Raw genomic sequence first — 12,866 nt, forward strand, 5'->3', positions numbered from 1 at the left:
TCCACATAACTTCCAGAAACCTCCTCCCCTCAGTGCACAATGTGTGGAGGAAGGTAAAGACAGTATCTCAAATGCCCCCTATAATCTTTTTGAAGATGGTCCATTTCTCTTTATAAAGATCTTCTAGCGCGCGTGCGCGCACACACACACACACACACACACACACACACACACACACACACCATCTCATGAATGTATTCAGTCCAGTATCAGTGGGCCCTTTGCTTTTCATGCTAGAAGTTGCTGACTTGTCCTTCACCCTAGAGTTTCTGGCTGTAGCCATCATTTCCTTTCAACAGCCCTTGGGACATCCTTGTTACAGACACCATTCCCAAGATTGCTGGGCCACTGACCTTTCCTTCATTTCCCTCTTGACCTTTATGTTTCATGCTGCCTTGATAGATTATCCTTTCCTCTCATCGAAATTCTTCATCTCTCTCCCACCTACTGTCCATTCATTCTAACTTCTCTATACACCAAAGGATGGAATTCTCTTCTTTTTACATGAGGATACTTTTGTGTATTTCACGTCCATCACATTTACTGAGAAATTGCAGTGCATATAGAACCTTAGATCAGATATCCTACAAAACTACACCATGTCCCTGCTTGCTGCTTCTCATTACTAGATGCATTTCCATGCTCTATATATTGTGGGCATTCATCATATCACTATCTCAAAGCCAGTCCCTCACCTTTGGTTTCAAAAGCTTCCACCACCAAGCCACAGATCGGGTAATCATCCCCACATCCAGCTTTCACCCTGTCTCAGCCTTGAATGTCCTCCACCCAGCTCTGAGCCTTCTCTTGCTTTCAGTCCCAAACACAGTGACCCAATCCCCCTTCCGCTCAAAATTCATCCCATTGCTCACTCTTCCTCATTCCCTGGTGGTTCTTCTTTTCTTCCCTTCCTTCTTCAGTTAGAGGGAACTGAGGCACCACAGGAATAGGTGTCTTTCCCAAGGAAAATATATTTTTGGCTCTGACCAGGAAATCATTTTTCAGCATGAATAACACAATTCTCCATCATTTTACTTTTGTCCATTTTTAAGCAATAGCTTAAGCAGCAGTAGGTTGTTTGGGGCAGCCGGGAAAATGAGCTCTGGCCCATGTGCTCCAGACTAAAGGAAATCAGACAGCAGGCTCAAAGGCAGTAGCATAAACTCTCCACTTCCGATGTTTTTCCTTTCCATTTGGTTTCCATGGGACCCTGTGTTGGGGGTGGGGAGGGCTTCCAAAAGTACGAATGTGTATTCTTTAGCAAAATAAGGAGCCAGATTTCAGGATGGTAAAAAAGAGAGCATCAAGAAATGAGCGAGGGACCAGTACCTAAGAATTTTGTATGCCTACCATTTTCAGAAGCCCCACTCAAAGGCTAATTTCGAGAGTGCCTTATTGTCTGCCATTTCTACCTAAGTGCTGTTCATAATAAGTATCAAAATCCACAAGAGTTTGTACCTTTAGGATTTGGAAGTGTCTCCCATCCTGCTCACACCCTGGAATTGTAATGTCGTGTTTTGGGGACTAAGAAACTCCTTTTCCTTAGGGTGTTTTTTTTTTTTTTTTTTTGTCTGTTTGTTTGTTGGTTTTTGCTTTGTTTTCTTTGAAATTTTATACTGTCCCATAATATTTTATTTGCTCTCCTCCAGGTTTGAAGCAGTCCTGTGACTCAGCAAGCCAGCAGGCTTCTCTGAGTCATCCCTATTTTCTGAGATTGAACACAGGGACCTATGATTGAGATTCACTAAAAGAAACAACTAAGAGCTAGACGTAGTCACGGCAAGTGGAAACTCCTAAGGTCCAAAGCTTCAATAAGCAGCTGGATCTGACAGACTAAACAAAGCTGGGGGGAAGGCACAATTTATCTTCTGCCATCAAGCCTTCCCTTTCAAGCTCAGATTTCCCCCATTTTGGCACCAGCTGAGACACCGTCTTATGTCTCATCTTTGCAGGACCTGTTAGCTAGTTGTGAACAAATCATGGAGTTTTTCTTTGCTATCCCTACAATAGGGATGCCTTCAAGAGTGTTTGCATTTTTATAAAAGTTCCTTGGAATTGGAATCTCTAAGGGTGAGCTGTGAAGCATAGTGACATGTAGTGGGAGAAGATGGTGTTAATTTCTAAAATCACACCGTACAGGGACACACCCACCCAGGAGAATGGTGGTGGAGGGAGGAAGAGCAATGGATGCACTTACCCCATCATATCACAATATGCTATACCAAAAGGAAGAGCATTAAACATCTAAAACAATCATTCATTCATTCATTCATTCATTCATTCATTCATTCAAAAAGAACTGGAGTTCTGCCTATGTGCCAGGTACCACCCAAGTGCTAAGGATACTGCAGCAAACAAAACTGACTAAAACCTCCCACCCCATGGAGCACACAAAGTCTAGAAATAATCATAGAACATATGAAGTAGGGACACCTTGGTGGCTCAGTCAGTTAAACATCCAACTCTTCAATTTTGCTCAGATCATGATCTCATGTTCCGTAGGTTCGAGCCCCGCATTGGGTTCTGCACTGACAGCACAGAGCCTGCTTGGGATTCTGTCTCCCTCTCTCTCTGCCCCTCCCCCCTCTCAAAATAAAATAAAATAAAATATATTTTAAAATAACATATAAACTGGGGCGCCTGGGTGGCTTAGTCGGTTAAGCATCCGACTTTCGCTTAGGTCACGATCTCGCGGTTCGTGGGTTCGAGCCCCGCGTCGGGCTCTGTGCTGACTGCCAGCTCGGAGCCTGCAGCCTCTTTCAGTCTGTGACTCCCTCTCTCTCTGACCCTCCCCTGCTCACACAGTCTCTCTCTCTCTCTCTCTCCTAGAAATAAATAAAAATATTTAAAATAAAATAAAATAACATATAAACTATGTAAATAGTAACACAAAATTCATGGTTCCGCGTTTTCTGTGATACCATAAAGAAAATTCCAAGTTTGGGACAAGAGAAAACACTAATGAGAGCATAATCTCATGAGCAGATCTACTCCTGCCAGCTCATGTTGAGGCCCTGCCCCTGCCTCCTCCTTCAGACAGACTTCCCCTGGAAAAACTGATCTAAGAACAGAACTGACTCCCTCTAAAAGCTGGACCGTCCTTACCCCTTTACAACCATTTCTTTAACCGAGCCTCGGTTTCCTTATCTGTAAAATGATATTTGACCAGGGATCCTGGAAAAGGTTAACTGAAATAATATGGAAGGAAGTGCTTGATACAGTGGTTAGCATAAAGTATGTAAGAAACTTATTTTATTCTCCCCAAAGGTCATTCATTCCTCTTGGGTGGCAGAACCATGCATATCAATGAAGTTGCCCTTTTAATGCACACTTCTCCTCTGTCCCCCTCCACCTGAGGTCTTCTGCCCCCTCTTTCCCACCTTGAAGGTGCTGCCTGTCCCTCGGAATCCTTCTGAGTTTCCCTGACGGAACTGACCCTCCTCTCTGTTTCCTGGTTCTTCCAGGGTAACTTTCTCATAATGTGTACCACACCTGAATTTTAAGTCTTTGAAAACTGGTAACTCTTATATACTGTGAGATGACACTGACCTCAGATTTTTTTAGCAAGACTTTTGAGATGCTCTGCAAAGCCATGGCAAGCAGCCTACCTGGGCTTATCTCCTCTCGAGCCCTGTGTCCTTTCTGCTCCCACCGCCCAGTCCCCTCCATACCTCTGGGAGGATGCAGTGGGATATTCAGTTGGTTGTAAGTTCTTCTGGGACCTACTGCTGTAAAAGTGTCATGGGCACTGCAAAACCTCAGCATGGCCAACACACCCAGCTGTCAAGTTGGACTGACAGCTCTGAAAGAAGGCAGAGCCAGGAAGAGAAAAGGCCATGAATGTATCTCCTTCACTGCAGCTTTTTGAACAACCCTCCACCCACCCTTCCCCCTGCTATGGCTGGTTGGTGGGTGCCTTCACATCACCCCCTCTGTGGGAGGCAATTTGGGGGATCCCACAGCCAGGTTCCCATGTGGTCTCCGTGGAGCTCTTCTCCTCCCCAACCCCATTCCAGAGAGACTCCCTCCCTCTCCTCTGCATTGCCATTTAATTTGCAGTGAAAAGCACCCACTGTCAGAACTGGGCACGGACCAGGGGCCAGGGAGAGGTATGGCGTGAGTCCCTTGGCTCCTGACGGGACCTGCTGGATTAAAAGTGCCCCCTGGGTAATGTTGCTCATGCAGCAGGAGCTCATCTCTCTGAGTCTCACACAAACCCGTTCCCAGGCCCACTTGATTCTGGAGTGTGCGGGGCAGATGTGGAGACAAAACTGAGACGTGCCCATTTGCTTCTGATTGGAAAAGGGCGGGATGTCTTGTGTGGCTCACCGTTCAGACATTCTTCACGGTGCTATTTTTATCAACAGTAATCATTAAATTGGTGTCAGATGGGCTGGTCCCATTCCTCACCCTGAGGCTGGGTGATGAGACTCAGTGGGCTTTTTCCAGGCAAGAGGGAGGAGAAGTATGTGGCCCACATGAATGCCTCTCTGGAACCAGGAGCCTCATCGCGAACCCCTCTCACCCTGGAGCACGTTCATGTGGCAGTTAGAACAAGTCTCATTGTCACTCCTGGCTCATTCCTGACCTGGTTCATTTAAAAGACATACCAGGAGTACCTTCTAAATGCCAGACATCGAACAAGGCACTGGAGATTCACAAAAATGTAATCTGTACCTCCTAGAAACGTGCATGTCCCCAGAATGGGTTGTCATGTAAAATGACAGCATCTACTAGGCTGTGTGTGTCATAGCTGCATTGATAGGTAGATAGTGGAAAGAGGATTCTTGCTGCCTGGTGGGCCTCAGGGAAAGCTTCATGGAGTTGGTAACAACCTGCCAGGCTTTCAAAGGTATGTAGAATGAATTGGATGAAAACATGGGAAAGAGGAACCAATGCTTTTAAAAGAGTCATAAAAAAAAAAACCACTCCAAAGATTCATCCCAAATCCAGTTGTGGACTCAGCTGTCACCAGGGAGTCCCAGGCACACCTGCACTGCCTCTCGCTCTAGGAGGCTGGGAGGAAGAAGGCTTCAGTGCAGGAATGCTAGCTGCTCACTCTGAGGTCCCTGGCCATTCTCACTCTGGGTTTCAGAATCTGGTCCCTGAGCAGAACCTAAGAGTAAAGGGTTAGCCCGTAGTGGGGATGGTGACACAGGATGTAGGAGTTAGACATGGACTAGGAGCCTCCATCACAGTCTGTTCCCGGATCTTGTGATGGGGAGCCTAACCTCAGAGTAAGAACAGAGGCCCCTTGCCAGGGACCTCAAGGATGCATCTTTATATGGACACCAAGAGCAGAATTTCCTAGATTCTGTATCTTTTGGTCTGGATTGTACTTCTTTTAACTAAATGCCTAGAAATTCAGCGTGAAATTTAACAGAAAACCAAAGCGGGGCATAGCAGGAAAACTGGGAGAAATGTGGCACTGAATGATGGCAGAAAGTGCATTCGCAGATGTTCTTGGCAATCCAGGGCTTGGCGCTCTGGTTTTCATTTCCTCTGGCCTGACATTCCAAACTCCACCCCCTACAAGTCACATGCATGAGCAGGCACAGCCCGGCAGGGTGCAGGGTGTCCCTGGAAGGGCTCCTCAGAGGGTCTGGGGCCAGCTGGAAGAGCTGGGGCCACCTGTCTTGTCAGGAGCCTCTCCGCCATGATCCTTCTGGAGCCAGGGCTGGCTTTGTGGTCTAACTAAAGTGACAGTGAAATTAATGGGATCCTGATGCTGTGACTGAGGCCATTTTCCTGTGTCTCCAAACAGGGATGAGAGAGGAAATGTCAATAGGACGACAAGAGGCATTTGAAATCTTCAAGAGGGACCATGCTGACAGTGTTACCATCGAAGACAACAAACAGATTTTAAAGCAGAGGTAAGGCTGGCTCAGGGAGCTGCTCATTCGCCGAGGCTTAGCTGGGCTTAGCCAGGCCAGCCTCAAAGAAACTTGCTACTCTGTCTTCCCTAATCTGCCCGACTTAACTTCTGGAAGAAAGGCATGACGTGTATTCAGTTTCACGTTGAGTTATGTCCATGACTTTCCTACACATGAGCCTCACCAGCCCTGTACTGTTGGGGTAAGTTAAGGCCAGGGTCCCAACAGCACTAATTTTGTATATAGTTCTCACATCTTACATTAATTCTCATCTCCCTGTGATTCTGTAGATATCATACTATTCCAAAGACAAGGAGAAAAAGTCTGTAAATCAAAATAGTCTTTGAACTCTGGACCCTCCAGCTGGTCTAGGGGGAAGTCCTGCACTTGATAGTCAAAGGTAGCGCACACGCACACCAGAGGCTTCTGGTGTGTTCTCTAGCCAGAAGCAGAGCAGGCAGCAGCATCTGCTGACATATTGTCAAGCTGGCCTCTGGACCCTTTAAAAAAAGCACTTAGTGGTGTATAACTTGTTTCATCTAATCTGTGAATTAGATGCATATTCTCAAATTGTAGCAAGACAAACAGAAAGACTGCCAGGTACATGGTCTAGAGTTCAGAAGATAGAGTTCTAGATGGTGAACTCTTACATTAAATCACACATGACTCTGGATCTTAGCACACAGTAAATTTTCAAAAATGATTCTTTGAATTAAAATGAGATCCAGGGGCACCTGGTTGGCTCAGTTGTTTTAAGCATCTGACTCTGGCTCAGGTCATGATCTCGTGGTTGGTGGGCTCGAGCCCCACATCCGGCTCTGTGCTGACAGCTTGGAGCCTGATGCCTGCCTCAGATTCTGTGTCTCCCTCTCTCTCTCTGCCCTCCCCTGTTCACTCGCTCGCTCTCAAAAATAAATAAACATTAAAAAATAAATAAATAAATATAAGATAAAATGAGATCCACATTTGAGAGTTATATGCTTATAAGTGCTTCAAGGAAGCCTAAGAAGTGGCCAAGCTCAGGGAAACATGTGGAGACACAGGGCCTAGAGGGCAGAAGCTGCAGGAAATCTCTAAAGGGCAGGGAGGGAGAGGAGGCTGTGAAGAAGCAGAGAGAGAAGAGAGGAGGGAGAGCTGGGAGAACATATTGTCCTGAAAGCCAACAGGGGAGGCAGCTCCATAAAGCGTGTTGTGAGTGGTGTCAGCCACAACGGAGAGAGAGGTGGGGGGGGGGGGGGCTGGACTGAGTACACCGAGCGAGCAGGTGACTGAGGACCACATGTTGCAGGGCTGGGAGTGAGCAAATAGAGCACAAGCGAACACGGGTTCAAAGAGATTGTGATAGGTGACAAACATCCAAAGGGGGATAAAGAGGGGAGCCTGAGGAGAAGGGAAGCTTGTCTCAGAGTGGGAGAGAATTGGCCAAACTCGTACGCCGTGGAAGCAAGCCCGTGAAGAAAAAGACAGACAGACAGACAGACAGACAGATGGCAGACCAGGGGAAGGACTGATACAGCAAGGCTTCAGGGAGACGGTCTGAGGAGGGAGACCTCAAAGCTCCGGGTGAGGTGAGCCTGGTGAGAAAAATGAGGGAAGACAGGCCTGACACTGATGCATTTAGAAAGGAAGAGAAAAAATGAAAGATGGCCTGTATTTCTGTGGAGGCTAAGGTGCAGTCAGAGCATGAGGGTGGTGGCCAAGGTTTCACACAGCCATCACAGGGGACAGGAGAAAAGGCAGAGCTGGAGAAAGAGAAGGAAAGGCAGGCAGCACAGAGGGCCCAGCTTGGACCCTTCACCAGTGGCTTCTCCACTTTGGTGGCATGTTGTAGGGGGGAGGGGATCTCAGACCACTTCAGGAACCCAGCAATGGTGGAGGGAGTGTAGCCAGAAGCAGCCGTCCCAGAGTGCCATGCAGCACCCCTCAGTCCAAAAAAATACATGTGGCCCCTGTGGCCCAGTGGTTTCGCTTCCAGGTGTGTCTCCCAAGAAGTTCTCATGTGGGCTCAGAAGGGGGCATATTTGAGGATGTTCACGGCAGCTTAGTTTGGGTGTTCATCCCAGGAAGCAGAGAGAGAACATCTTGGGGAGGCTGTCCATGGGCTCAAAAGCAATGGTCTGATATATACACAGCAACAAGGATAGCAAGAACATACAATGCATGTGAATTACAAAAAGATACACACAAAACAAAAACAGCCACACATAGGTTGTCACACACTTGAACCATAAGAATGGCTTCCTGTGTGAGGGAGCAGAATGAGAGAAGGACATGAGGGTGTGAATGAACAAATGAATAAAACAAGGGCCGGGGGGAGAAAATAGTGACTCGTGAAAGCTGAGGACCCCTCTCCCTAGAAAAATGGACCCAGGCACATCCACACAAATTTTAACAAATGATTCCAGGGATTTCACAAACTTTCTAGTTCATATCCACAGTAGGCCATGTATTTCTAGGATAGTTAGTTGGATGTGTTGGTGCAGAACACCTGTCTGTCTGAAGATAAGCATGTTACACAAGCTGCCTCACCCAATGAGGGCTTCTAAGGGGCCCTCAGCCTCGGCTTCACCCAAGCCTTCACAGCTTACACCAGCACCCGATAACTCTGGCTTCATATTAAAATGACCCATGGAGCTTGTAAAAGCTCCCAACACTGGGCCTGAACCCTCAGATATTCTAATTTAATGAAGTAGAAACTGAGCATCTATTTGTTTAAAGAACCAACATACAACCAGGTTGTATGGACAGGTATGGACACTAAACAGTGTCCAGAGTTCCTCAGAACCAGAACCTCTGAGACAGGATCCCAGAACTGGACAGGTTAAACCAATTACCAAGTGATTCTTCTGTACACCCAAGTTTAAGAATCACCAGCTTAGGGAGAATTCTTATTCTGGAATTGGTATGGTTCCTGGTTCTGGTTTAATGTTTATTTATTTATGAGACAGAAACAGAGAGGGAGTGGAGAGGAGCAGAGAGAGAGGGAGACAAGGAATCTGAAGCAGGCTTCAGGCTCCGAGCTGTCAGCACAGAGCCCGACTTGGGGCTCGAACTCATGAAACGCGAGATCATGACTTGAGCTGAAGTCAGACGTTTATCCAGCTGAACCACCCAGGCACCTCCTACTTCTGGTTTATACTCTTTAGTTTAGGCCTGTTTCCAGCACGGGACGGGTTGGGGTGGCAGGGATGAAGATGTTGTGGTCTTTTAAAGCCTCTTAGAGGCGCCTAAGCCAGTCAGTTAAGCGTCCGACTTCAGCTCAGGTCATGATCTCATGGTTCGTGGGTTCGAGCTCCTCATCGGGCTCTGTGCTGACGGCTTAAAACCATGGAACCTGTTTCAGATTCTGTGACACCCTCTCTCTCTGACCCTCCCCTGCTCATGCTGTCTCTCTCTCTCTCTCTCTCTCTCTCTGAAATTTAAAAAAAAAAATTTTTTTTTAAATAAAGCCTCTTAATGCAGAGCCCACTTAACTCTAGTGCAGCAGAGTTCTGACAACCCTGTGACAAATGTGCTTTGGGGCTGGAACACATCCGTCACGTAGGGTGGGCTGGCCGTCCTGGTGGTCCCATCTTCCTTGTGGCCATAGAGCAAGGGAATTAATGAAACTCGCACAAAGATTTCCTCTGAAAAGGGCTTTTCTCAGCACTAAATCATTCCTTTCAAAATCAAATGAAAAGTCAGGAGACCAGCCCACATGTTAAAAATGTCTGCATCTGTTTAATGTTACTGTAATAACAATCATTAAAGGAATATTTGGCACTGGGGGGTGTAACCCAGGACCTACCCCTTTCTCAGGATCGGAACTCTTGTTTGCATTCATGGAGAGCATTCCATTACTAGGTATCACAGGCTTGTAACTGCTTGAGACAGAGGACTAAGAGAAAATATCTTTCTGTGAAAACAAATGACTATAAAGCAGTGCCCCTACAGCAGACACCGAAATGGGGCCTCACAGGTGCCAATGGGAGTGACTTCCATGCCACCTGAAGACTACTTCCTACAGTCACCCTGATCCCCTCCACACATTGGCCCCCATTCCCTCTGGTGACTGGGAGCCCCATCCAGACCATCTGTAAGAGGGCTGGCCCATCCTAGGAATGCAGACGTGTGCCACAGGGTTTTAGTCACTCTGCTTCTAGCCTTGGCTCTGAGCAAGTCTCACCCTCCAGTAGCCCCCAGCAACAAGCGCCCAGCGTCGCGGAGTTCCATGGAGTTCTCCACTTTCCACATCACACAACTGCCATCAGTGGTTCCGATGTTGGGGCATCACCGTGGCAAAGTCCACAAAGGCTTGGGACTAATTGCCCCCACCTGTGAGTCTCACGCCAGCTCAGCCTCTGTAGCCCATGACGAGTTTCTAAGCCCAAATGAAGGGACTGTTGGTGGCCCAGGATCCTTTCTGATCCCTCAGCTCCCCCAGAATGTAAGAGTTGAGCTGGAGATGAAGGAGGGGTGGAGCAGGGGCTCTCGCCTACACGCCCCTGTTACTCGATAGAAGGATTTTCTTCCCCATCTTACCTGGACCCTTTGCTGTCCCCCCAGGCCACTTCTGGCATCTCTCAGCCCTAGCCCCCTGTCTGGGGGAAGTTGTGCTGCCTGTCTGTGACAACAGAAACAAGACATTGGCACATTAATAGGATGTTTACCCTTTGCTGAACTAGAGCGTGAGAGCCGACTCTTAAGCTGGATTTTTCAGTGGAGGACAACTACAATTGAAAATCCCAACATTTTTCAGGCATGACTCATCCTCACAGTATATAATAATATGAAGAGAGGCTGGAGACCCCATGGTTGGCAGCGCCCAGGCACCGCACAGCTGACTTTCTTTTGTGACAGATCTTGGAGACAAACTGAATCCCTCAGTCACAGAGTTCCATTAGATAACAAAAGAAGAAAGAAATGGGGAGATTAACTGCAGTTTGGAAACAAAGGCAATGATAATGTGAACTCAGCCAAGAAAAGTGCCCCTTCACTCAGTTGGATCCTTCAGGCACAGAATTGAACAGCAATCTAAAACTAACAGGAAAACTGGATCAAGGCTGGAGAGAAATCTTGTGGCACCATCTGGAAATAACACCCATGACAAATAGGAGTTCCCTGGTTCCTATTAGACTTCGATTTTAACCTTTATTATTTTTCCATTTGTTTTCTGTACTTACACCTTGTCTCCTGAGCTACAATTATGAACTCTGAGAGCAGAGATTAGATTAGAATTTTCTCAGCCTCCGCGCAAGTTTCTGGCCACTCAAAAATACTTCTTTGGCCTGAGGATGACACTTTGGGAAGTGGACTTAGAGAAGTCTTTGCAGCCAAGCAAACTGTTCGAGAACTCCGTGCTAGAAGCAGGAGAACGCAACAGCAGGCTTCTCTAGACTCAGGGAAGGAACAGCTCCACGGAAGACGAAGGGACCACCATCTTGATGGGAAACAAGATGGAATAAGAAAAAGAAATACTGTTTTTTGTTTGTTTGTTTTGTTTTTAAGCTTAAGGGAAATGAAAGGTAGATCTTTACAGCAGCATACCAGAGGCAGCCAAGGTACCATGTCAGGGACAGGTCTGCAGAGGAAGGAAATGGCATAGATACAAGCCCTATCTTCCTTTCTGATAGGGAAGAGTATTGGATGTTCACTCAGTGAATAATCAACATATTAAGTTAATTGCCCTAGACAAGAAAGCTAGAAAAGGCGTCATAAGAACTCCTTGTCCTCCAGTGACATATTTGCCACACTGACATGAAGAAACCAGCCCAATTGATGTGACAGACACCAGATGGTGGAGGCTCATGGAGACCGAGTGGCTTATGAACACCAGCTTCTCCCTTTAGCCTGTAGGTTAAATCAGTTGCTGCTCATGGTCCGCAGCAAATTGTCTGTGGTTCTGACTGCCCTGGGACAGAGCCAGGTGCCAGGCTTCCTCAGCTGCTCCCAAAGCAATGGCATATGTGTGCCTGACACACACCAAGGGCAGGATGGAATTCTACCAGAAGCTGGTCTTGGAAGTTACATAAGATTGTACCTCCACCCCTATCCTCTTCGTTCCATCTGAAGATGAGAAACTTAGCAACTGTCTTAGGTGTCCTTGACCATGTACTTGCAAGGATCCCTTCTCTGACCCTTTTGATTTGCTGAGAGGATGATACCTATCATTACTCTCTGTGGTTGCTGCTTCCAACACGCAGTCCCACCTCACAGTCAGTCCCCCAATGGGGTTCCTACACTGCCAGGCAGTGGTCATGAATCAGTAACAAAGGACATTTACATGCATGTACTTCCCACATCAAGCCAGCCCTGAGAGGCATCTCATCCTAATCTTACAAACGAGAAACCTGAGATCGAGCTGGGCATTTGAGTCCAAGTCTCTGACCCCCAGCCCAGGGCTCTCCACATTGCACACAGTGCCTGTGTGTGATGTGTTGTTCACATGCTGCTCCTTGGATTCTACAGCTAGGTCTAGAATGCTTACTAAGTATGTGCCCCATTCTATGCTCCAGAGATAGAAATATGAGTTAAACAGATGTGGTCGCTATCCTCCGGGAGCTTACAATATTGAAAAAGGGAGCAAAACAAGCAAACAGGCAATTCTGGTGCAGTGTACCTGTGATGACAGAAATTCAAAGTGCTGTGGGGTGACACTGTTGCAGACTTGTGTGGCCCTAGAAAGCTGTCCAGAGGAAGAGACGTCTCCACTGAAACTACGTGGCTACAGAGAAACTAACCAGATGAAGAGAGATGTTCCAAGCAAAGGGAAGAGCCCCAAGGTGAGCCCATGTGACACTTGATGGAACTGAGGCCATTTTGACCAGCCTAGAAAGACAGGGGATGTGAGAGAAGATTCTGGAGAAGTCTGCACCAACCAGAGCATGAAGAGTCTAGTTAGCCCTGTTAAGGAATTGGGATTTTGTCCTGAGGTCACTGGGGAGCACTTGAAGAGTTATAAGCAAGAGAACAATAACAGATTCAAATGCATTTAAGATGGCTCACTCAGGCTAA

The 12,866-nt window shown here is 47.1% G+C and overlaps 1 protein-coding gene across 1 annotated transcript in view; it reads left to right on the top strand.

The window, feature by feature from the left end:
- The first annotated feature begins 5,764 nt into the window (after positions 1–5,764).
- The window catches only part of KIF6 (kinesin family member 6), a 101,036-nt gene continuing 93,934 nt past the window's right edge, over positions 5,765–12,866 (top strand). The window contains exon 1 of the mRNA XM_039235259.1: positions 5,765–5,873. Coding sequence (XP_039091190.1) covers positions 5,767–5,873 — 107 coding nt within the window. The 5' untranslated portion in view covers positions 5,765–5,766. The remainder of the gene's footprint in view (positions 5,874–12,866) is intronic.

Source organism: Hyaena hyaena, unplaced genomic scaffold (genome assembly GCF_003009895.1).
Source record: "Hyaena hyaena isolate Hyena2069 unplaced genomic scaffold, ASM300989v1 scaffold_96, whole genome shotgun sequence".
In the NCBI taxonomy this organism is placed as follows: Eukaryota; Metazoa; Chordata; class Mammalia; order Carnivora; family Hyaenidae; genus Hyaena; species Hyaena hyaena.